This window comes from Tenebrio molitor, chromosome 6 (assembly GCF_963966145.1).
Source record: "Tenebrio molitor chromosome 6, icTenMoli1.1, whole genome shotgun sequence".
Lineage (NCBI taxonomy): Eukaryota > Metazoa > Arthropoda > Insecta > Coleoptera > Tenebrionidae > Tenebrio > Tenebrio molitor.
The window spans coordinates 14,371,720-14,396,340 of record NC_091051.1 but is presented as its reverse complement, the minus strand read 5'-3'; the positions used below and the strand labels follow the sequence as shown (position 1 = coordinate 14,396,340).

Here is a 24,621-nt window from a genome sequence, read left to right as displayed (position 1 = left end):
CGGTGGACGACGAAATCCGAGCGTGGAATATGACTCCGCTCCTCGGCGTTCGGTTCTTTGAGAACCTTCCGTTAGGGAACAGCAAATCCGCTCCTGGGGGTCTGGGTTCGAAAACCCTGGACATTGGTTTCAGCCTCACCCTTGTCGGACCCCTAAACGTCTCCACACCCTTTTTCGCCACTCAGCCACTCACACCTTTAGCCCCCGTCATACTTTGATTTGATGAAAGACCAAAGACAAAGACCAACATGGACATTGGTTGCCCTGTTTTATACCTTCGCCCCTCTCAAGTGGGACTTTTTTCGTTTGCAGCGGATAAAGGAAATCTTGGCGAGTCGTGCGCACGGTGATCAGAATAATTCAATTTAATTTGAATTTTTAAAATGTAACAGTATTTTATAGCCAGAACGTTATAGATGTGGATTGGGGACTCGAAGTTAAGTTGGCACTACCAGCAAAAAGGCGGTCTCTATTTTAACAGGCCGTGCACAGAGGCCGTGACTTCAGAAAGTGGTCTGTGGGATGGCCCATTAACGTCTGACAATGTTGCTTCGCCAACCTTCAGAAAAAGTTAGTAGTTTTGAAGTTTTTTGATCACTCACTGTCATCCACTATTTTGTCATTGTCAATCAGTCAATCATCATTCATCACTGAAAGATTTTTCTAATTCTCCTATTGCAATTTTACTTCAGTCAAAGTATATCAGGTGTCCAAGTCTAGGTAATTATGTGTATCCTGTTTTATAAGATAGCTATTGTAAGTAAAATTTCATAGAGTCCTGTATTCTGAACAAGTATCCTATCCAAAATGAACATAGTACTCCTTTTAGTTTTAGTGAAAATAAAGACCGCCTTGCTATAAGGTACAATCACCGCCACGGAATTTCGTCAGTCGTTGTTATTCAACTGACGTTACCTGTAAAATAGGTTTTATACAGGGTGTTATTGAAAGTTGTACAGATATTTTAACCACGAGCCACTGATATCATGTTGAACTCGGAAAAAATATCTAAAAAATTCTGTGTCAAAAAATAAAATGACATTTATTTTTGCAGCTACATATTTTTTTAATTGCTTTTAGTCTTCTACGTTGTCAAACAACCTCGTAGGTAAAATTTCGGCACATTTTAAAAATACACCCTGTATATTATATTTTATAAAACGTACACCAACGCGGTTTCCTTGTTTTAAAGCATATTTCCTATAGGTTGCTTCGCATTGGCGTACATTTTATAAAACATGATATACAGAGTGTATTTTTAAAATGTGCCGAAATTTCACCTACGAGGTTGTAGGACAACGTGGAAAACTAAAAGCAATTTAAAAAAATTGTAGCTCCAAAAATAAATGCGATTTTATTTATTTTTGACATAGAATTTTTTAAATATTTTTCCGAGTTCTACGTGAAGCCAGTAACTCGTGGTTAAAATATCTGTACAACCTTCAATAACACCCTGTATATTTCGAACCCCACATTGGAATTTTTGACATGGATATCATGTGGCATTTTGATTTTTGTTGTGCGTGACAGAACCTCTGTCACAACAATTTTGAATGTTAGTCGAGACAATAAAGCTTAGACTACACAACTTTTTTCGAATTGACACTAAAATAACTGACGAAATTCCGTGGCCGTAACTGTATATATTTGGAATTTATGACAGATCTCACTAACGTACAGTGGAATCATAAGTTTTAAGCGACCTTGAGTTTGACAATCCAGATCGTTTTTACTATACATCTTTATTTTTTGCAGGCTCTTTTTTCTTAAGCTTAGTCCAAACCCAAGGATTGTATGGTCTGGACTAAGCTTTACGTTTTGTGTTTCTACATGTGGAAATAATGTATACTCGTAATCGTTTCCGAATGGAAGAATCAAGAATCGGAAACGCGTTACCATTTTACGCGAAAATAATAATTAAATACCTAGGTATTGATAAGAACAAAAACAAAAAAAGAGAAAGAAAAACTAGGAAAAATGTACTATTCCGGACATGGAATCTTGGCCACAACTGACATTTAACTGACAAATATGTGTGAACTGCCCTTTATTTAATATAACCCAACTTTTGACTCGATAATGCCATTTCCCTGCTTTTTTGATGTCACAAGAAAAACTTCAAAGTGATTTTTAATAATTGTCACTTATTAATGACACTAATGGTTGGTTTACATCATTTTTTAGAAATGTCAAAAAAATGTTGGCCAAGATTCCGTGTCCGGAATAGTACCTATGTATAAATACAAGTCCAACAATTTGTAGTATACAGTCAAATTAAAGAAAAAAAAAGGTTGTTGTCAATATCGTTTCATTTCATTCATTTTATAGCACACTGTGACATTGACGACCACTTTTTTTTTAATTTGACTGTACAGGGTGTTAGTAAATGGTTGGGAATAAATTTCAGGGTGAATTCCTTATGAAAAATGTGACTTAAAATGAGTATTTTTCTCAAAAAAAAATGTATGCTGGCATATCCGGATTTTTCTGAAATACTACGATTTAATAATGGTTTAAAGAAAAAATGTAAACATGGAATGTAGAATTTTTTAACGTATGTCAAAATTCAAAACAAATGCGATTTTAGTCAGACAACTGAACTAATTAGAGAAATTCTTCAATAGTGGACTACATTTTTTTTTTTTTTTGAGAAAACTACGCATTCGAAAATCTTTATTTAGGTTTGAAGCCACATTTTTCGTAAGGAATTTTTGAATCGATACACTTATTTTTATTTGTGTATAAATTAATGTTACAAAATGCTATCAGTAGAGTTAAACGAAGGGCCTGTTTGTGCTTGGAACAAAATGGTGAACACCTTCAGCATCTGTTATAACATTGTTTAATAAAACTAACGTTACCGTTGTAATTTTTCTCTTAATTTCTCGAATCCTTAATTCGCCATTTTCTGTTTTACAATTGCCATTAAATGTGACGTTTGTCGCGGTAGACATGCGTTCACAGTTCCAGTGCCAACTCTAATTACAAATTCAATGGATCGCACGATACGTTTGGTGGACAAAAAAACTGGGACACTCAATTACATTTTTCAAATACATTTTTATCAAGCTTTTAATTGTCAAGATAAAGGCAAAATTAAACTGACTTTTACTGTTGACAGTAATTTTGGCAGCTGTAATGCCGAATCTAACTGAATTCCAAAAACACCTAATTAGACAACGTCTTGGGGGAGGGTATTACCATACGAGCAATTGCTAACGAGCTAAACGTAAGCAAAAATACTGTTTTGTGGTATTTTTGTCTTACGCTATCATGCCATAGTTAACCTATTTGTTAGCAAGTATGAATTAAACGGTGCAAATTTGCCAAATTTGGATTTGAACAGTTGTCATTTTTGACCCAGTTTTTTTTTTGTCCACCGACCGTACTATTCCGGACACGGAATCTTGACATTTAACTGACAAATGTGTGTGAGCTGGCCTTTATTGAATATAACCCAACTTTTGGCTCGATAATGCCATTTCCCTGCTTTTTTGATGTCACAAGAAAAACTTCAAAGTGATTATTGTTATTTATTAATGACACTAATAATTGGTTTACATCAGTTTTTTTAGAAATGTCTAAAAAACGTGACCAAGATTCCGTGTTCGGAATAGTACAGTTGCGGAATTAAAATTTCGGGTACTATTTTTCTGTCACTTCAACAAAATCTCTGTAAAGCAGCTTCTACTGTCATCATGACTGACATTCAAAAATTAAACTTTTCTGTGTTAGTCACTCAATCAATTTTGAATTTTGAGATTTCAGTTAGTTGCACTGAGTGTAATTAAATCATCGCTTTGATATGTTGCCTACTCGTTATTATGCCACAAATGACAATTTTTGAATGCCAAAAAGACAAAAACATGACAAGAGTAAAAAATAAGGTTATTAACGTAAAGGTTGTTTTAGAGTTTATATCATGACATTGAGAATAGTGCCGGAAATTTTAATTCCGCAACTGTACCTAAATTACATTTTTATTTTACCCTTAAAAGTTCTTTTATTTACATCGATCGCTACAGAATTTAAAAGAATTCTCACGAACCATCAAGTGTTCTATAATGAATGAACTCTAGTGACAATAAAATGCAAAGTGTGCAGTGGCGGCCATTAATTTGGAAACACCAGTCTAATCTAGTTTACTGGATATTTCTAATATTTGATAGTGTAAAGCGTTATGTCATGAACTGATGCCACCCATGTCATCGTTGAGCGCATTCAACAGACTGTCTCAGCCGAAATTGATATGTCAATAACATTGTCAAAGTGACAACCAATTTACAATAGAAAAATCTTGGTGCTTTCAAATTAATGGCCGCCACTGTACAATGGGGGCCAAAAAATTCCGTCCGTCACTTTCAAGGCACTGACATAAAGTGTAAACTACCCTTAAGCACCAATAACCTCGTTTTTTATCCTTATTGTCATTTTGACAATCTGACAATGAGTCATCAGTTCAAATTTTGTGAATACAAAGGACAAGTTCCACTCTTACACAATCACCACACGACTGTCATCGTCAGGGGCAGACTTGACACTAATTTTGGATTAAAGTACAGTTGGCTTCAAAAAAACGGGAAATGAAATTTGACCTAATGTGAATTCGAAATGTAATTTGTCAATTTATGTCAATTTGTGTCTGTTTGACAGTAGTATTTCTGATACATAAGTGCAGTTTTTTAACCTAAAAAGCCGTTTCAAACTATAAAAATTTAATAAAATCTGACAGAACTTTTTCTGACAGTTCCCGTTTTTTTTGAAGCCAACCGTACCAAACAGAGAACCGTGGAAATTATATGCGGTTGTTTAAAAAAAATAAAACCAAAAACATTAAGGCAAAAACAAGGAAATGGATCATTTATTTTTGTTTAAATAGCTAAATCAAAAGATCAAATTAATGAAGTTTTGTAAAAAATTAATACTTGGTCATCCCTCCATTGGCATCTATAACTCGCCTTACACGAGGCGACATGGAGAAGCATAAATCTGGGTGATAATTCCTAGATATAGCCAAAACCAAATAACCACCAACACTGCATTCTACCCAAAAAATCAACTGGCAACGTTGTATACTCAGATTTGATTGGTCTAGCATCCTAGTAATATCAAAATTTTATTATACACTTAGTGTAATTTTGTTTTCACCAACTTAATTCAACAGGTGGTGGTTATTTGGGTTTGGCACGGGATATAGTTAATGATTGCCATGCATCAGTAATCAGTAATCACAGTCAAATGTTCTGCCCTATTCCGAAACACTTGTCGTCGCTGCTGCAAATTACGAAACAAAAGTTCCCACATATATTCTACAAGGTTCAAATCTGGACTGCGACTCGGCCAGTCAAGGACGTTTATGTTATTATTCCTGAACCATTCTGCAACCCTATGTGCTGTAGGCTCTGAACAATTGTCTTCAACCAAAACATATTTTAGCATGTGTGATATTAGATTTTTAAATAGGAAACATCTTAACTGTAAATCTAAATATTAATTGAATTTAAAATCGTTTCCCTTATATCAGCGTTGCTTGCTTTCATTGACATTCTCTGTCACAGTTCTCTGTCTGTTACGGGACAGTTGCATTCAGAGTACAAATATAAAGAATAAAAATCTAAAAAGGATAAGCTTTTAAGTTTAAAGAGTAGTGCAATCGTTAAATCTAGTGTAGAATGAATATAGATGCCTCCTTCAATTAAGGTAAAGGTATCCACTTTTCTCCTTATAGCAATACCGATAGGTGTTTTGATAATTATCGTCATGGCTGTAACGCTCCCACGTAAGGATACTAGTTTGTCTTTCTACTTTTTTGGTTTATATTTTCGATTTTTAGGAATTAATCGTTTGCCGTCGGACGATGAGAAAGGAACATACGATGAGAACGATGTGGACGACGAAGACGAGAAAGAAGGTCAATACGTGCCCGACTGTCCGACTTCCGAAATATGCACCAACGAATTGTGTCAACGAGCTTCGGATTATTTTTTGTCGTCCCTCGATTTTGCCGTAAAACCTTGTGACGACTTCTATAATTTTACTTGTGGCAAGTTGGAAACTTCCCCTGTAGATAATGTAATGGAACAGATACGGAATTTTTCAAAGATAATTTTGACTGCTGGTAATTCCGACGGGGATCCTCCTCCCCTTCAGATGGCAAGAAATTTTTATGAGTCTTGCTCTGGTTTAGCTTCCGTAATTATTCTTCAGTATTCAACAACATTCTGTTTTTAGGTAAAACTAAAGCTTCCAATTGGGGGGACATTGGCGGCGTGCTGGACAGACTTAAACTACCAGTACTACCGTCTTTACTTCAGGACAAGAAATTCAGTTTTGATTTGAGTCAATCACTTGCACTAATAAAAAAAACTCTGGATTTGGATATATTATTTTCATTTAGAGTTGGGCCTGATTTTAATCAGGGTAAATTTGTGATGATATTTGAAGTACAGTCGCATCGCCTTAGTAGTTTGACCAAGTGACCTGATAAAAATATTTTACTTAAGAAGGTCGTGATACATATTTCGTTTTAGATTTGGGAAGTATTTAAGTAACAAAGAAGATAATTTGTACTTTCGTGAGCAAATGCAGCGCATGTTAACTTATTATATTAGTGACACTAGTATTGATAAGGCACCCCTAGCTGAGAAGGCTTTAACAAACCTGGGCAAAACTATGGATAAACTGGAACAAGTATACATTCTACTGCATGTTTAATTTTTGCCTTAAGGATTTCCTCCAGATGATCGGAAGCTATAGTGATCCTTCGTCAATTGAGCTCAAATGCTACACCATAGCGGGTTTCCAGAGGTTAATTAGTTCTGATGATGACGAAGTTGTCCATTCTAAGGTTGAAAATTTTTGGCAGAAATATGTTCAAACTGTATTTCAAGACACTGGTATTACAATTGACAGTGATCAAGATGAGATTTGTGCCACAGCAGTTAGTAAAAAGTTTCTATTAAAAATATTTTCATGGATAAAAGATATACCCACAGATGACCTTGAACTATTAATTTGGTACAAGGTATTTGTTGAACTAGCTTATTATACAGGAGACTATTTTAGAGAAGTAAAAAATCCGAGGTATCTATTCATTATACAAATGTAATTGTTACCAGTGAAACTTCTCGTTTGTTCATTGCAGATCCTACTATTGTGTAGATTTAGCTAACGAACACTGGCATATGGCTGTGGCATACAAAATGCCGCCACAAAATTATTCAAAGGTAACACATCTAAATGTTGTTCTTGAATGTGTTTGTTCGATGTGTATTTTTATCTCGGTGTTTATTTAAATTTATTCTCAACGTAGGTGTTGAAGAGTCGATTGTGAACGCACCACGGATCAGTTGTTTAAATCTAATCTAAAATCACTTTCTGCGTTGTTTGTTTTTTCTGTGCAGACTGACGAGCGGTGCGTTCACAATCGACTCTTCAACACCAACTTTGAGGATAAATTTAAATGAACACCCGATATATTTAATGTATATTTAGGTCGACACGATGTGGAAGGGAATAGATCAAGCCTTTATCAGGCGAGTTAGACAAGCAAAATGGATCGATAACGCAACAAAGAAATTTATTGAGGATAAGGTGAAGAACAGGATTACTGTAGTAGGCTATCCTGATTGGCTTAGAAATGAAGATAAATTAACACAATTCTATGAGGGGGTAGAAATGCCTGCCATAAAATTACCTAAGTGTAGGAAATAAATTTTTAGTTAGGGATTGAAATTATGAGAGAAGAAATTTTACTCAATGTGGTCAATATGACGCGAGCTGAAAACATTCGGAATTTGAAAAAACTACGAAGTACAGCTGAAAGGGTGATGACGAAGTCTCCTTTAACCGTTGACGTTAAATATGAACAAGACTCTAATGTCCTAAGTATGTAAATTTATTAATAGATGTTAGACGGAATCGTGTCCTCTTGGCTTAAGAAACTGGTGAAACTTCTTAGAATATACTTACTTCATAATGAGTGTGTTGGTATCTCATTTCTTTTATCTTGTCTGTTATAAAAATATTTGGAAAACAATGTTTAACAGTTTTAAGCCTTAGTTGAATTGATACAAGTTATCTCGTTGAAAATTGTTTTTTTGTCCGGTGTTATTGTTTATGATAGATGTCTGATCATCATTTTCTTTATAGTGATTAACATGGGCTTCTTGCAGTTCCCGTTATATTTTTTTGGTCAAAAGTGAGTTGCTAATACTTGTTTATAAGTTCATTAATTTTTGTTATTAAAGTCAGATCAGTTACGGAATCCTGGGGTCATTTGTGGCTGGTGGCATCCTGCGAGGATTTGACTCTACTGGTAAATGCTTCTAAAATTCAGTAAATCTGTATATTTCAATTATTTACGTAGGAATGCATCATGACAAATCTGGAAAACCTGCAGAAGAGGCAACTTGGTGGTCACCAGATGATGCAAAACGGTTTCACATCAAGAAAGGTTGTTTTATTGACCAGTACGATTCCTACTCAGTTTATGGCGTCAACATAACAGTAAGAATGATTGTTGTGTAAGAGATTTATGTAGTTGGATCTGTTTCGAATTAGTCGCGAGGTGATGCTACGCTTGACTCAAATCTTGCCGATAACGGAGGACTTCGAATGGCATATAGAGCTTACAAACATCATATTAAAACAAATGGTTGCGAACCTAAGCTTCCTGGGTTCAAACACATCACCGACTCTCAGTTATTCTTCATTGCATTTGCTCATGTAAATTTAACGCAAACTTAGAATTTGATAAATTGATTGATTTGATTCTAGTATTTCTGCGAAGCGCCACCCGAAGATGTAAAATTGTTTCGCAAGAAGTTTCAACATTCTGATACTCCACCCAATAAAATACGGATGCTGAAAGCGTTGAAAAATTCCGTAGAGTTCGGAAATGCTTTCGATTGCCCCGTAGGAAGTGAAATGCGTCCTGGAATAAAGAAAACGTGTAAAGTTTGGTGACTCGTATTTAATTTACTTTTAATAAAACTTTCATAAATGTTTTCGTTTGAATTTGTCTTAGCTAAAGTCCATTCATTTTGTATTGAACTTTTCAAGGTCAAATAATTTTATTTTTTGGCTCTGTAATTATGTTTTGTAAATAATGACATGCAGGTAAACACCGTAAACGTTGAATTGAGCATTGCTAAATCACATTATGTTGGTTAGATGCATGTCACTATTTACAAAACATAATTACAGAGCCAAAATTTAAATTATTTGACCTTGAAAAGTTCAATACAAAATGAATGGACTTTATTTATTTTACTTGTGATGACAATGAGTCAACATGTTGCATTATCGGGTGCAAGCTAGTGAACTAGACACAATCGCGTGCACCTTTTTGTCTTCATTGAAGTTCTTCAGCGAATGCACTTGAAGGCCTTTCACGGACGTCGCTAATTTATTATCTGACAGGTGAGTGTTTAGATTGCGATCAGGTCTTTAATCATCAGGTCTTGATGTTTTAAAAGTATGTGCTACAATTTGCTCCGATTAAATTGTTCGTAATTGTTAATTTCCAACTCGAGTTGTGTGATTTGATACGAAGAATGGCAGCTAACTTAATTTAAAGAAAGTTAATTATTGTTACTTTAATTTACCACTTTTACTGCATGTCATACTACATGATATAATTCCACTAAACTGTAACAGGGAGTGGGTATTTTAACCACCGTTGTATTTAATTCTTTCTCCATATTTTTTCTGCCGCTGTGAACGGCAGAAATTTGAGTGAAAGCAATTCAAGCCATGGGCAGACATGTACACCTGAATAATAATCTTACGGAGAAATTTTCAATAAAGAAAATAACTAGTATTATAAAATAAAATGGATTTATTTAAAATTCGTAAACAATACAGGGTCAACAAATTAATTAAAATGAGTTATCACAGCTCAAAATTGTGTGGGTGATGTCATATGATGAGGTGTTTATGAGGAGGTGCTTTCTTCAATATTTTGAACTTCCACCCGATGAACCTCCCGATAAGCTGAACGATTTTCCGCCGGTGCTTCCAGATCCGTACGACAACGAATTTCCATAACTACCTGAAGAAATGCTGGAGAGATCCAAAGTTTTTCCACCAGATCCCCCAGATCCTAGGGAGTTTCCATATCCGCCTGACGAGATTCCAGAAAGATCGATGGATTTACCACCGAGGCCTCCAGATCCCGAAGAGAATGAGCCTCCGTAGCCCCCGGATGAGATTCCAGAAAAGTCGATGGATTTCCCTCCGCTACCACCGGATCCAAAAGAGCTGAACAAGTTCGAATGTCCACCTGATGATATTCCCGAAAAGTCAATGGATTTTCCTCCGCTGCCCGATCCCAAGGATAGTGAAATCTGATGACCACCTAGACTTCCAGAATATCCTGACCCTCCAGAACTGTATCCACTTCCTCCGCTTGAAATTGGTTGCAACGTGATTGAACCGTGTCCGGAGTCACTTCCGGAACTTAGAGAACTGTAGCCGTAGGAGCTTCCGCCGACAGAACCCTGATCTGAACCGTAGCTACTTCCACCTCCAGAGCTGAAGGATCCGTAACTTGAAGCTCCAAGACCGCCAGAACCGCCGGAACTGTCACCGCCACCAACTCCACCTCCCAATCCGGATCCACTGTCGCCGCCTCCAACTGCAATGGGTTGTGGTACTGGTACTACGATGGTTTGTTGTACTCGAACAGGGACAGGTTGTGCTACGGCGACCGGGAAAGGTTGAGGAACCGAAACGGGATAAGGTTGCGGTACAGGTACTCGAACTGGGACTTGGACTGGGTACGGTACTGTTCGTGTGACTGTGACAGGTACTGGTCTTGGAACTACGACGGGCCTTGGTACTGGAACACCAATCTTGACAGGACGTGGTACTGGTACAGCGTAAGGTTGGGGAACTGGTACGGGCACTGGACGGGTTACTGTGACGGGGTAAGGTTGTGGCACTGGAACTGGAACCCTGTGGCTTATGGTACTGATGGTGGCACCTCCGCCGCTACCACCTCCAGCTCCACCTCCGATTCCGCCGCCGATACCACCTCCAGCTCCACCTCCGATTCCGCCGCCGATTCCGCCGCCGATTCCCCCGCTACTGCCTTGGCTTCCTCCATATCCGCCTCCAAGGGAAATTCCGCTGCTGTAATCTCCTCCAGATTGTTGACCGCCTCCTAGAGAAATTCCACTGCTATAATCGCCTCCAGATTGATGACCTCCTCCAAGAGATATAGCGCTGCTGTAATCTCCTCCAAGCTGGTAACCGCCGCCTCCAAGAGAAATGCCTCCAATATAACCTCCGGACTGATGACTTCCACCGAGTGAGATTCCACTGGATTGATGACCTCCTCCAAGTGAAATACTGCCGCCTCCCAGTTGTTGTCCTCCTCCATATGAAATACTGCCGCCTCCCAGTTGGTGTCCTCCTCCATATGAAATACTGCCGCCTCCCAGTTGGTGTCCTCCTCCATATGAAATACTGCCGCCTCCCAGTTGGTGGCCTCCTCCATATGAAATACTGCTGCCTCCCAGTTGGTGTCCTCCTCCATATGAAATACTGCCGCCTCCCGATTGGTGTCCGCCTCCAAGTGAAATACTGCCGCCTCCCGATTGGTGTCCGCCTCCAAGTGAAATACTGCTGCCTCCCGATTGGTGTCCGCCTCCAAGTGAAATACTGCTGCCTCCTGATTGGTGACCTCCTCCAAGGGAGATGCCGCTGTATCCTCCACTGGACTGTTGACCGTCTCCAACAGAAATGCTGGCGCTCACAGTTTTTTCAGATGATCCTCCACCACCAATTCCGCTGATGATACCTCGTTTTTCATTGTTTTTCTTATCAGCCTCGCCTCCTTGAACCATGCAAGCGACTGCCAATATCAGTGATGCCACCTGCAGGGTCAAATATTCAATTCATGAAACTAGAATGTTCTGTGCATTGTACTTACAATAAAGTGCTTCATGATATGTGTGTGTGTGTTCAAGAAGCAAATGAGAAGTGATGTCTTACCCTTTCATTGCCACGCTTTTTATAGCTCTTGCGGTAGAGAGGGCCTATGGCGATGCCATCCACTTGCCAAAATTACTTTCACTGGGTGAATCTACTGTGTACATTCACGAAGTTAAGATATGTCAGCAGAACGTACCGTTAAGACACACGACAGAATTTATAACAATTAATTGAATCGTTATTACTGTTATTGTTCTAATGAACTTAATGGCAGATTTAAAATTTATTGCGGATGTGAGGAAGCGACCGAGATGTGGTAATGAAAGCTGCGGTTAATATTCGTAATTTTGCACGAACAAGATACAATTTGCCCCGAGAAATAGTTACAGGGCGCTGTAAGTTCCCACACAAGTAAATAATAAGCGAAAAAACTGTTGTTAAACCAATCGAAACGACTTCGCTGCATACATTTAATTACAGGATTATTTACCGGTGTAAAACGATCACGATGATTTTGCATTTAAGTGTCGGTGAATCGTTGGTTTTTCCAGAACACTTTTGTTTATTAGAGCAAGCATCACATTTTTAATTAAGGCAACAAATATATTGAAATGCTGTTTGTCAGACTGTTAATTATTACTTCCTGTTAACATTTTTGGGTCATGCTGCTGATTTAAACCCACATAACTCCGATTCCTTTTTTTCAAGTGACCCATGAAGGAATTGTGCAAACGGAAAACTAATTCATTCTTTGCTTTTATTTGATATATCGTATTATCCAATACTTTTATTAGATAATGTTTTCGTCTAGAAAAAATCATAGGTGTTGTTTTTTCTTTTGTGGATTGTCTGTCTCAGAAGATTATTAATTAAGTTTTCTTCCTATTTGGAGCAAATTGTTCAGATAAACAGCTCTCGAATGATTACTTTGCATAAAATCACTTTTATCATGTAATCTCTTGACTTTTACCGTGGGTTGTAAATTCTATGAAATCTGCAATATCTTGACTTTTACACGTACAATGGACGAGAGCTGGCACACAAAACAATTCATTTCTTATCTTTAGGTACATAAATATCAAAAGTTAGTAATAATTGTTTCGTTTAATTTTCATGAACATTTTAATCACTATAGTTTTTTTTTTACTTTCTTGGGTACCTCTAAAACCTGACTCACATAAGTGAGAATGCAGATATGGAAATTTTTTCTTTGTCGAAACTGGGTGGGCAAGACATCAAAAGGCCTCAAGCTGTTGGTTATACACAAATGTTACGCTTATGTCTTACATGTCGCAATAATGGTTTAATTGCAGTTGTCAAAAGTTGTGTAAACGCTAATGACAACAATGAAAAACAAAACATTAATTTTAAACTATATCATTTCAACTTTAGTTTTGTATTTTAGAAAATTATTATTTCTTTTATTTTTTAAAGTCCATATGCTGCCTCTTTTTTTTAATTTCCATGTCTGTAACTGAAGAAAGTGTCTCGATCTGTTGATGTCACTCTTATAATGAAATAAGAAAGTTTTACTTCCAACTTGACAATTGATAATTGAATTCCGTAATTATTTTACACGAATTTCCTTCTAATATTCCTTTTTGATAGTTTCCGTTCGAATGATATAAACTCAAGCTTAACGCTAAACGGGTTAAGAGTGACATTTGTTTCATTTCTCTAAATTTTAAACTGTTGAAAAAAAAAAGATTATTATCAATGAAGGTTTTGACAAGACAAAAAACTGTCGATTTATTTTTCTTGAAAAAATGTGTAATTGCTGAAATATCTCCCCACATATTTTTAGTAAATTAAACAATTTGTTATAAAAATCAAAAATGGAATATTTCTTTAAGTGCAGTGGCTAAAATTGCTTAATTAATACGGCGTATAACAAGCTTAAGTGCTTTAATATTGCGTGGAAAATAGTAATACTCCATCATTTTGCAACATGGATGATTTCCAAAATTTCAATTTTTAGCAAAAATAAATAATACATAATTCTATTCATAATGACCAAAACATTGAAAATTGGTTTATACTACAATCACTTAACTCAGGAATATTTTAGAAATATTCTCATGCGGATATTATTTTTCTTAATACTCCACAAATTAATTGAAAATCTAAAATCACTTACATTTTCAGCCACAGAATATTTTATTTTTGATTTATATCCGCGTCTCTATTCGTCAAATTTGGCACATTTCAATTGTGGTATCTTTTGAGATGTAATGTGATTGTTTCATAATCAATACATTATTATAAAAAAAAGAATTAAAAGAAATATGTCCGAGTAACTAACTCTCAATGTTATGAAACTGTTAATTTTGCTTTGAGCTAATTTTTGTTCACAAATAATTAAAGATTGCGAATAATAACAATTAAGTAATTTAATTTTAATGACTGGAGGTGATGACCCTAAAAATCATTAAGCAGATCTCTCAATATGCAGATTTATGTTTATTTGTACACTTTCAAAATTCGAATTTGTTTGGGTTCTCGACCCCACCATTAATTAAAATTTTATCACTTTTAATTACTTTAATAAATATACATTTTTGAGATGTTTCCCATTTTATTTTAATTGTTTTTAGAGTACTTATTTCATTAAAAAGTGGTCAAGCGAATTGTGTGGTGAGCCGGATTAGTTGGCGGAACGACTCTTTAATGTAGATCATTGGCATATAATTAAATTATATAATAGACTAGATGACGAAAGGAAGAATTCCATCGTGAAACATAATAATTCGGCGATTTTTTGTCCAACTTTCATTAAAAAAATGACACAAGACAGATACTTTATAATGATTTATTTGAAATATTCATTGCCATTGATTTGTTGTTGAGTTTTTCACAAATTTAGTATTTTGAGTGACCATAAATGTTGGCTCCATAACCGTAGCCGCCACCAAGACCTCCGGATGTGAAACCATATGAGCTGCCGATGCCGCCCAATCCAACACTGCCGATCAGTCCACTGCTGCCGCCGAACAAACCGCTGCCGCCGCCGATCAATCCGCCACCTCCTCCAACAACAACAGGCTGAGCGACTGGAACCACCAACGTCTGTGGTACTCTGACCGGCACGGGTTGTGGTATTGTGACTGGGTACGGTTGTGGAACTGCTACTCCAACAGGCTGGGGCACTGGTACTTGAATGGGTACAGTGACTGGGTATGGTACTGTACGAGTTACGGTGACTGGTACTGGTCTGGGTACCAGGACTGGGCGAGGAACTGGTACGGGTACTTGTACTGGACGGGGTACTGGGACGGCGACAGGTTGTGGTATTGGGACTGGTACTGGACGGGTGATGGTGACTGGGACGGGTTGGGGGACTGGTACTGGTACAGTCTGGCTTATAGTGGAGACAGTGGCGCCACCTCCTACTCCACCGCCACCGATTCCTGCTCCACCGATGCCGGCTCCGCCGAATCCGCCTCCTGATCCACCGATTCCGGACCCACCGAATCCACCTCCAGATCCACCGAATCCGCCCGATCCCAGTCCAATTCCACTACCTCCTAATCCATAGCCGCCTCCGTAGCCGTAACCTCCAAAAGATTTGTAAAGGCCGGCCGAGATGCCATGTTTCCCGGTTTCGGGAATGTTGGCCTTGCTGCCTTGGATAAGGCAAGCAACTGCCAACAAGAAGACGGCTACCTGTAGAAAAACAGCATTGGCAGTGAACAGTAAGCAACACTATTATTAGAGGGACTTACCGAAAAGGATGTCATGATGTTGATGATGGGAGCCAACACAAAATGATGCCTTCCAGATGGTTAAATTTCTTTTTATATTAAAATTATGTGGAGGGGTCTCGTTGTAAAACATGAAGGTCTTGAATCTACATTCATTGGCAACACATGGATGAACAAATAATTTCAAAAATGATAAATAATTAAAATGTTCTTTTTTAAATTTATTTCGGGCCTAATTAATTGGGCACGGTGGTTAAGAATGTGCGTTGTTAAAATACCAGAATATTATTTCGACAATGGTTGCCGTTATTACCAGGAAATATGGTTTGAGCAATCATACATCAAAGATACATCGTGAATTATGTATATTACAGAAATTTTTAAATATTCGTTTTTAACAGTACGATGTTCTTCTTTACGAGTATTGTTCATACTACTAGACCGGATGTCCTTTTGTTTATTGTAGAGTTAGGTTTATTAATTATATCTATAATTTCATTCTTCTGGAATGCTCAATGGATCTTTCTTTGTCTCATTCGGAGTCTCTACAACCTTTTAACTTTCCTGAAAATTAATTTTATCATTTAGTCCTGAACCAAAGTGAAAATTAAAGAAATACTTCATAGGTTTCGAAAAGAAAATAAATCGAGTAAATCTCCGATGCTATGTCATTTAAAATTCAATTGGGATTGGTTTTTTAATATTTGGTGGAGGAGAGCAAAGCACAACTGCCTCGAGGGAACCCTTGCTTTTCTTTGCCAACTCCTGAATGACCTTTGGAGGCAATTTTTTGTGCTATATTTGGCTTGGATCATTCGCATTCATGCAATTCTTAAAATCTGCATTGTGGTTCCTTCACACCGGTAATTGCTCGATCTTGCTGCCTCCACATCTCAGGCCTGTCCTTTGTTGCATGACCCTGGTCACTATATTGCCATCGTATTCCTCAGAAGTGCAAGAAGTATCCGTTCTAATGTTACACAGGAACAAACGATGACCTTGAGAAGGTCATATCTGCGAACTGAAAATGGGTTTCGTTATTCATGATCAAATTATGAGTTAGTGAATTAAAATTGAATTATTTTTATACGTTGTTTCAGTGAGAAGTTTCATAAAGTGATTTATGTGTAGCAAGTAGGTAATTAACTTTTTAAAAATCACCTCATTATACAGTCGTAACTGTTAATTGAATCGGAACAATTACAAAACTGGGATGATTCCTTTAATTGTATAACAATTTGTAAATTAACAATCGTATTGTTTTTGAAGTTCAAATTATTTATTATACAGACTGATTCACATAACTTTCCGATCCTAATGAAATTTAAATGCAGTGAGTAATAACGTTTTTCATTCATAACTTGATCCAAAAACATGAATTATTTTAAACTTTTTTATGGTTTGGACATCCCTCACAAAAGTCTCAATTAAAAAAATTTAAAAATTGCAGTAATCGACCGTATTTTCTTTTATTTAATAAACTGACTCATCATCATATATCTTTTATTGATAATATTGTCAGATCTTTTGAAAAGAACAACCATTATAAAGCCATATTTTTGGACTTAAGCAAAGCGTTTGACACGCTGTCCCACAATATTTTAATTAAAAAACTTGGATACTATAAGTTCTCTTCTAGTAGCATTTCCATGATAACTTCGTACCTTAGTAATAGAACTCAAAAAGTAAAAGTAGATGGTGTTTTTTCAGAAAAATCTAGAACAATTCACGGTGTTCCGCAAGGATCCATCCTCGGTCCCGTTCTTTTTTTGATATACAGGGTGTCCCAGAACTGGCTCCCCAGAGAAAACAGGCATGTGCCGACAACAAAAAGACTCTAAATTGACTAAAATAAATTTTCTACTAGCTCAAATTACCGAGTTACAAAGTTTTTAATTTCACCAATCCCGGAAGCTCGTCCTCAGGTATTACTAAAAAATCCGATCGGTTGCTAAACAACAACAAAAAATCTCTGATATCGCACAAATCAATAAAATGTTTGGGCAACTGGAATTTTGACGTTTTCCGATATAAAAATTCGTTGACGTTTATCTGTCATCAACATCAAGACTTGACAATTGCAAAATTCGAAATAAAACAATAAAAATGGAGATTCTAAAAAGAACCATTTATTTAAATAGGTAACAATGTTAAAGCAGATGTTCGAAATGACCACCATTCATTTATATGCACAATTGTGCTCTACGTAACAAACTTCTTTTAGTAGCGTTAGTTATCATTTCTTCAGTAACTGAAACAAAGCCTCCTGAATTCAAACTCTCAGATCAGCCTCTGAATTTATGGGCCGCCGATAAATGATTCAGATCTGGAGACCTGGCAGGCCAATGATGCGGTCCTCCTCGACCGATCCAGCGCTGTGGATATTGGTTATCCAAAATTTCCCGAACGTTTCTGCTAAAATGTTGGAACCAGTCATTTATGCGATAAGCAAGAGGTACAATTTCAAGTAAATCAGGTAGCTCCGTTCCAATGAACTGAGCATATCTTGCCCCCGTTAATCTTGCGGGGAATTCAAACGGTCCAATCTAGAGCCGGGGATTCGGAATTCGCTTATACTTGCCAAACGATCGCCCAACAGCCCAGTCCACAAATTAACAGAAAACCTATGTTGAAAACCTCTGAGAAATTATTCTCTTGGATTTTCCTCTGTCCAGATATGAAGGTTGTGATAATTGGAACAACCTTACCGGCAAAATAGCGACTCATCAGAAAACAGTATCCGTGACAAGAAGTGTGAAGCATCGTTTTGGTTTATTAACCATAGATAAAAGTCTCGCCTAATTAGATAATCCTCTGGCAGAAGATGTTGTACTCGTGTATAGTGGTATGGATGCCTCCTATTATCAGCTAGAACTCTCTGCACCGAACTCTTGGATAAACCCATTTCACGAGAAACTGTTCGAATACTCCGGGTGCCGTCTTCCTCAAAGACATTCAGTACGGCTTCCTCGTGTTCGACAGTCCTTACATTTCTTGGAGCACCCCTAACTTCTTCTTCGAACTGGTTGCATCTGACCCGTTTCTCGACCCCGAGCGATTAATTTCAGGATTGTTTTGTCTTTGTGGAAATTGTCACGGTACAACCTTACTGCTTCACGTGCATTGTTCCCACATCGCGCAAAAGTAAGAATCATATCTACGTACTCAGAGGAAGAATACAGGTTAAATGATACACTTGAATTAAATATCGCAGCGAAATTCTATAACAAATGTCAAACTGACGTAAACAATCATTCTAATAAATGTAGTGGACCAAATCAAATGGACAGAATTATAGAGGTTTACGGATAAAAAGGAAACCTAGGCAACGCAAAATTGCGATTATTCCACCTTAATGATGCTCAACTCTAATTGGTCAACTTCAGAATGTCTTTTCTCGGTTATCATTTGAGATAGGACTTTTTTTCTTCAAAATACACGTTAATATATTCGTCCTAAGGCTCCCTTTTTTCTCTGGGGAGCCAGTTCTGGGACAGCCTGTATATTAACGACTTACCATCTTATATTCCACAGGCTGATACAGTTCTTTATGCAGATGATACTACTCTCGGTCTGTCAGAGGCATCAGCTGTCAGATTAAATTCAGAAATAAATAGCATTCTTTCCAAAGGACGAGACTGGTTATTGTCAAATAAATTGCATTTGAATAACGAAAAAACAGGAATCTCAAATGACGAAACTGAAAGCGCCAGATTTCTTGGTATTTTCGTAGACTCACATTTACTTTGGCATAAACATATTGATTTCCTGGCAAGCAAAATTTGTAAAAATATTTTTCTTTTGAGGAATCTGTCAAATTGTGTTTCACAAAAGACGCAAGTGCATATTTTGCTTTAATACAGTCTCAGTTACAATACTGCATCACCTTGTGGGGCCATTCTCCCGCTTCAATACGTTTGTTTAAGCTCCAACGTAGAGCAATAAGAATAATGGCAAATATAGGATATCGCACAGATTGTCGCCTATATTTTAATAAATTAAAAATTCTTACCCTCCCTTGTTTATACATATTAAGATGTCTGCAATATGTCAAAAACAATCCTAATCAATATAAAAAGTTAAAATCCTTTCATAACTATTCCACAAGAAAAAGCGACTACAGTTTCGACGTTTTCAGATTGAACAGATCAAGACACGGTCTTAACTTTTATTCAATAAAATTTTATAATGTGTTACCTCATGTATTCAGAAAGATGTCTCCAGACCTGTTTAAGATGAAAATTGAAAAATACTTACTTGCGAAATCATTTTATTCGGTGGAGGAATACCTGAATGATAACTTTTCCGACGTTATAACTGTGTGTAATTGTTAGTATAATCAACAACATAATACATTTAATGTCTCTGGTAGTATTAGTGTCATTTATTTATATCATTTTCTTTTCTCACGACTGTAAATACTGTTGTATAGGAACAGGAATAAAATATTTATTTATTTATTATTTATTTATTTATTAATAGCATATCAACCCTTTCGTCATTTGAGCACATTTTAATTAATAAAAAATATTTCAGAATGATATTAAAAGAATTGTCAAGTGATTGTCAATAATGTCATGAGTGTCCAGATTCCATAATAAATAAAGATATCAAGTTATAACTGAATAACGTATTACTGGCTGCATTTAAATTTCGTTAGGGTCGCAAAGTTATGTGAATCAGTCTGTATATACAAATGATAGCTTATTTAAATTTTAAAGTTATTCAATCCAATCAGGATGCTGTGGAACTCGAAGTGAGCCTGGATGTGTTAGTTAACAACTGACTAGGTACCTTTTATCTTTAAATGTCAAAAGATATTTTGCGATATTATTTATTAACATAAATTTCAACCTTCATGTTGATTAACAATGTTTCGGAAATTAAAAGTTTTTTGCAATAAAGACTTAAATATGTCTGAGTTTATTTGGTGTCAATGTAAAAATTAATTTCCCTCGCCTTTGAAACCTCCTTGCTTGCTCTTTTGTTCGACCACATTTTGATTATTGTTCGTTCGTTGGCTTTTCAATTTACAATGTCGACAGTGAGATTGTACTGAAGAAAGGTTATAAGAAACTTCTGTGTACTTAACAATCTAAGGTGGTTATAAACAAGTTAGAAATGATTACAGTTGGATTATGAATAGTTTTATACAAAGCCACTTAACATTCACAGGAGGGTTTCTGATATCCCTGTTCTACATTGTATTGTTAAGAAGCTCATTGATAATAATCCGTGTTTGTTAGTCAGGTTGACTGTTATAATGCGTGGTCTTAGCAATCATTTAATTAACATGCCGTAAAATATATCTAGGATTTTCTCTCGGAATTATCCTCTGTTAGGAATGAAGGAAATTATAAATAAATATTCCGATCCCAGTCAAATATAACAGTGACGTCTGTTTGCCACAAAACACCGGTTTCAAATTATTATTATATATACAAGTTTTGGAGATATGTATTTTGGGTTGCATTCTTCTTGGTAAAGATTTGTTTAATATTAGAGGAATGGGAATATATTTCACAGTTCCTCTTCCCATTTTATGAAAAAAATCAAAGTTATCAAATATATATTTATTCTTTTCATTTATTTGGTTAGTTATTTAATAATTTTTTTGTAAACTTTTGAGTAATTTTCTGGTTTTTTCTTTGTAGAGATTATTAAATCATAAGGCTGTAGTAAAATAGAACTTTATTGTAAGTGCATGTAAAATATATACACAGATGGCAATACCATCAAAACAAAACAAACATATTTATGGTATCACAATAGGATGAATCGATATGAAATTTGACAGATGATGAAATGAGGTGAAAAGAAAGTCTTTACTTAGTACTTGTGGCCTCCTCCAATAGAAATACTGGAATAGCTCGTGGCACCTCCATGACCGCCCAAGGATCCACCTCCCAAAGAACCTCCATGTCCTCCTAATCCTCCGGATCCCAAAGAGATAGAGTGTCCACCTCCGTATCCACCGGATCCCAAAGAGATAGAGTGTCCACCTCCGTATCCACCGGATCCCAAAGAGATAGAGTGTCCACCTCCGTATCCACCGGATCCCAAAGAGATAGAGTGTCCACCACCGAATCCGCCGCCGGAGCTACTTCCAATGCTGATGGAACTGTGACCACCTCCTAATCCTCCTCCGAGTCCTCCGTAGCCACCGCCGTATCCACCCCCGTATCCACCTCCGATTCCACCGCCGATTCCACCGCCGATTCCGCCACCGATTCCACCGCCGAATCCTCCTCCGATTCCGCCAGCACCGCCAGCTCCGCCGCCACCTCCTCCTCCGACAACAACAGGTTGAGCTACTGGTACAACGATGGTCTGTGGTACTCTAACTGGGACGGGCTGAGGTACGGTGACTGGGTAGGGCTGAGGTACTGGTACGCCAACTGGTACTTGAACTGGTACTCGAACTGGTACTTGGACTGGGTAGGGTACTGGACGGGTGACGGTCACTGGGACAGGTCTGGGAACAATAACTGGACGTGGTACTGGCACTGGTACTTGTACGGGACGAGGCACTGGGACGGCGACAGGTTGAGGGACTGGAACCGGTACTGGGCGAGTGACAGTGACTGGAACTGGTTGGGCGACTGGTACTGCCACGGCTTGGGTGACTGTGGTCACGGTCGCACCACCGCCGCCACCGCCGCCGGCTCCGCCTCCGAATCCTCCACCGGCTCCGCCTCCGAATCCACCGCCGGCTCCTCCTCCGAATCCTCCGCCGAGGCCGCCGCCGAAACCTCCGCCGATTCCGCCGCCGTATCCTCCGCCGAGTCCGCCGCCGTATCCGCCGCCTAATCCACCTCCATGACCACCTCCAATGTCTCCTCCGCCGATGCTCCCTCCGAAGCCGCCGTGGCCGCCTCCGTAGCCGCTTCCAATACTGCTACTGAAGATGCCACGCTTCTCAGTTTTCTTATCATCGACCTTAGCCTCGCCGCATTGAGCAATGCTGGCGACTGCTAGTATCAATGAAGCTACCTGTTTGGCGAGAAAATCCGTTAGATGCAAGCTGCGGACGTGAACTGTGTGCTTACCACAAAAGGCTTCATGTTGTGTGTAGAAGAAGAAACTGACAAGTGATGCCTTACCCTTGGAGAGGTGGCTTTATATATGGATACGAGTGGAAAGGGTTCCTCCCCAATCTACCCACTAACGAGACGTACTTTCACTGGGTGAATCTGCGACGATATACCCATACCACCCATACATTCACAAACTCTGGACGCATCGCTGAACATGCAATACCACACGCCAGTTAAGTGCTGCAGAAGCAACGAACTATTTAATAACAGATGCATGCTTCACTCATTGCTCACCAACCATAAGAAAACCATTCAAAGGAATAGCCAAGAAGATTAAATTTGGTCCTGCACACACACGTAACATTCATAACATTTTAAAAATAACACTTAACACAAACACTTCCTGTATAATTTTTGAGAAATTCGCTATTATTCGCGTAACAATGAATTTGGAAATTGGGTTCCTACAGACGCGGATCTGTTATTATTTGATAATTTCAATCAACCACTATTCACGATGCTTACGTAACCTCGCATAATAATTAATTAGGGGGTTGATCCCTCCAATTGCTCGATTTTTTCAGACAACAAAAGTCACCCTTGTAAACTAGGTCACTAATCTAAAATTAAACAAATTATTTCATTACTCTGAGCGTCGAACAAACTGTGCTTTGTTGCGCTTCTCTTTGTTAATTTTCGCCAAACATGTCAATTATCGGTAATTACGTAACGATTGGGTAATGTGCCATATCGCAGGAGACAAAGCTTTTTTCACATGTCTGTTCTTCGTCCTAAACGGCAAAAATGCAATCAGCTTATGAATGGAAATTTGAAAGTCATCATACAATAGCGACCACTTAGTGCAAACTGTATCAACAGTGCAATTATCGGGCACAAAGAATCGCAACTTTCATCACACACAAAGAGCTAAAACACTCCGAAATCATTGATCACCAATTACGCTAAAATTACCAGAAATTCTAGTCTCTCGCATCGGTGTTATCTGACTTTCATAATCAATTCCGCAATTACCCCAAAGTAAGGAAACGCGCGTGCTTTTAATTTAATTAACATTGTTATCTGATTCGACGGAAACGTCTTAAAAAAATTGGCGCAAATAATTGATTGAGTGCGACTCCGGGAAGCGGTTGAGATCGCGGTCCAGAGAGGGCGCCACGGTGACGGCTCGGTGATATATCGTGGTAGCTGGATGGCAGTCTTGGTCCGTTTCACGTACGCCTCTTCCTGCGATATCTGTCGCGGTAATTCGAGTAATTAAGGCTGCGATCGAGGCAACGAAAGCGGTGCAGTGGCAGTTTTACGTAAAGCGATGCAATCCCGGAGCAATTATGATAATCGCTGAAAATAAGATTAATAGAAATAGTTCCCACACGGTTTACGTGTGTTTGGATAGAACGTTGGCATCTGGTGCACTTACTGTAAATCATTTTTGTCGGTTAATTGATCGAGCGATTTGCGCATTTCCAATAGAAAGCGAAGAAATGTGTTATCGTTGGCGACATTTTTCCTGGGAAAATTCGCCGGTCGGGCTAATTAAGAAGCGTTATGAATCTCTAATTGCATAAAGACAACGACATTGGAGCATTTCTAATTGGTTAATTGTCGCCGTACATGTCGTGCAACTAGCACATTTCTGTAAAATTCCCACTTCCGCATCCATTGTGAGGCAAGTCGGCACGAAAACTGCCCCAGTTCTGGAATAATAACTGTTGCGCAACAAAAAATATTCAAAGTATTGCACAGACCCCACTTATTGAGCCCCAGCCCGATCACCTGAAGGTAAAACCGATGCAATGCTGTTGCGGTTCGAGCAGCAATCTATTATTTTAATGTGTCCAAGATCGAACGCTAATAGCAGGAAACGAGCGAATATCGTGGTTCGGTAGATTTCGCTCTGCACAAAGCAGATCTTTGATTTTGAA

At 37.9% G+C, this 24,621-nt stretch overlaps 4 protein-coding genes across 4 annotated transcripts in view; 1 reads left to right on the top strand and 3 right to left on the bottom strand.

Moving 5' to 3' along the window:
- The first annotated feature begins 6,237 nt into the window (after positions 1-6,237).
- LOC138133472 (neprilysin-4-like) lies at positions 6,238-8,989 on the top strand. The gene is made up of 11 exons (XM_069051408.1): positions 6,238-6,475; positions 6,531-6,690; positions 6,740-7,083; positions 7,145-7,226; positions 7,495-7,671; positions 7,722-7,887; positions 8,152-8,200; positions 8,250-8,317; positions 8,369-8,508; positions 8,563-8,727; positions 8,779-8,989. Exons 1-11 carry the CDS (start codon positions 6,432-6,434, stop codon positions 8,965-8,967), a joined length of 1,584 nt encoding a protein of 527 aa, XP_068907509.1. The 5' UTR covers positions 6,238-6,431; the 3' UTR covers positions 8,968-8,989.
- Positions 8,990-9,823: 834 nt separating this feature from the next.
- The window catches only part of LOC138134078 (loricrin-like), a 67,429-nt gene continuing 52,631 nt past the window's right edge, over positions 9,824-24,621 (bottom strand). The window contains exons 2-3 of the mRNA XM_069052146.1: positions 11,939-11,958; positions 9,824-11,882 (exon numbers count right to left, since the gene is read on the bottom strand). Of these exons, the coding sequence (XP_068908247.1) occupies positions 9,957-11,882; positions 11,939-11,953 (1,941 nt within the window). The 5' untranslated portion in view covers positions 11,954-11,958 and the 3' untranslated portion in view covers positions 9,824-9,956. The remainder of the gene's footprint in view (positions 11,883-11,938; positions 11,959-24,621) is intronic.
- Positions 14,736-15,787, bottom strand: LOC138133804 (tetra-peptide repeat homeobox protein 1-like). The gene is made up of 2 exons (XM_069051763.1): positions 15,663-15,787; positions 14,736-15,603 (listed from the first exon to the last, which is right to left on the bottom strand). The coding sequence occupies exons 1-2, from the start codon at positions 15,675-15,677 to the stop codon at positions 14,800-14,802; spliced, it is 819 nt and encodes a 272-aa protein (XP_068907864.1). The 5' UTR covers positions 15,678-15,787; the 3' UTR covers positions 14,736-14,799.
- Positions 21,316-22,840, bottom strand: LOC138134080 (uncharacterized). The gene is made up of 2 exons (XM_069052151.1): positions 22,691-22,840; positions 21,316-22,634 (listed from the first exon to the last, which is right to left on the bottom strand). The coding sequence occupies exons 1-2, from the start codon at positions 22,703-22,705 to the stop codon at positions 21,471-21,473; spliced, it is 1,179 nt and encodes a 392-aa protein (XP_068908252.1). The 5' UTR covers positions 22,706-22,840; the 3' UTR covers positions 21,316-21,470.

Excerpts from the sequence above, each read along its gene's own strand:
- LOC138133472 (XM_069051408.1), top strand. The coding sequence starts at position 6,432 with ATGATATTTGAAGTACAGTCGCATCGCCTTAGTAGTTTGACCAA. Across the intron at positions 7,084-7,144 it reads AGAGAAGTAAAAAATCCGAG|ATCCTACTATTGTGTAGATT; the intron begins GTATCTATTCAT and ends TGTTCATTGCAG. Across the intron at positions 7,888-8,151 it reads ACAAGACTCTAATGTCCTAA|TGATTAACATGGGCTTCTTG; the intron begins GTATGTAAATTT and ends TTTTCTTTATAG.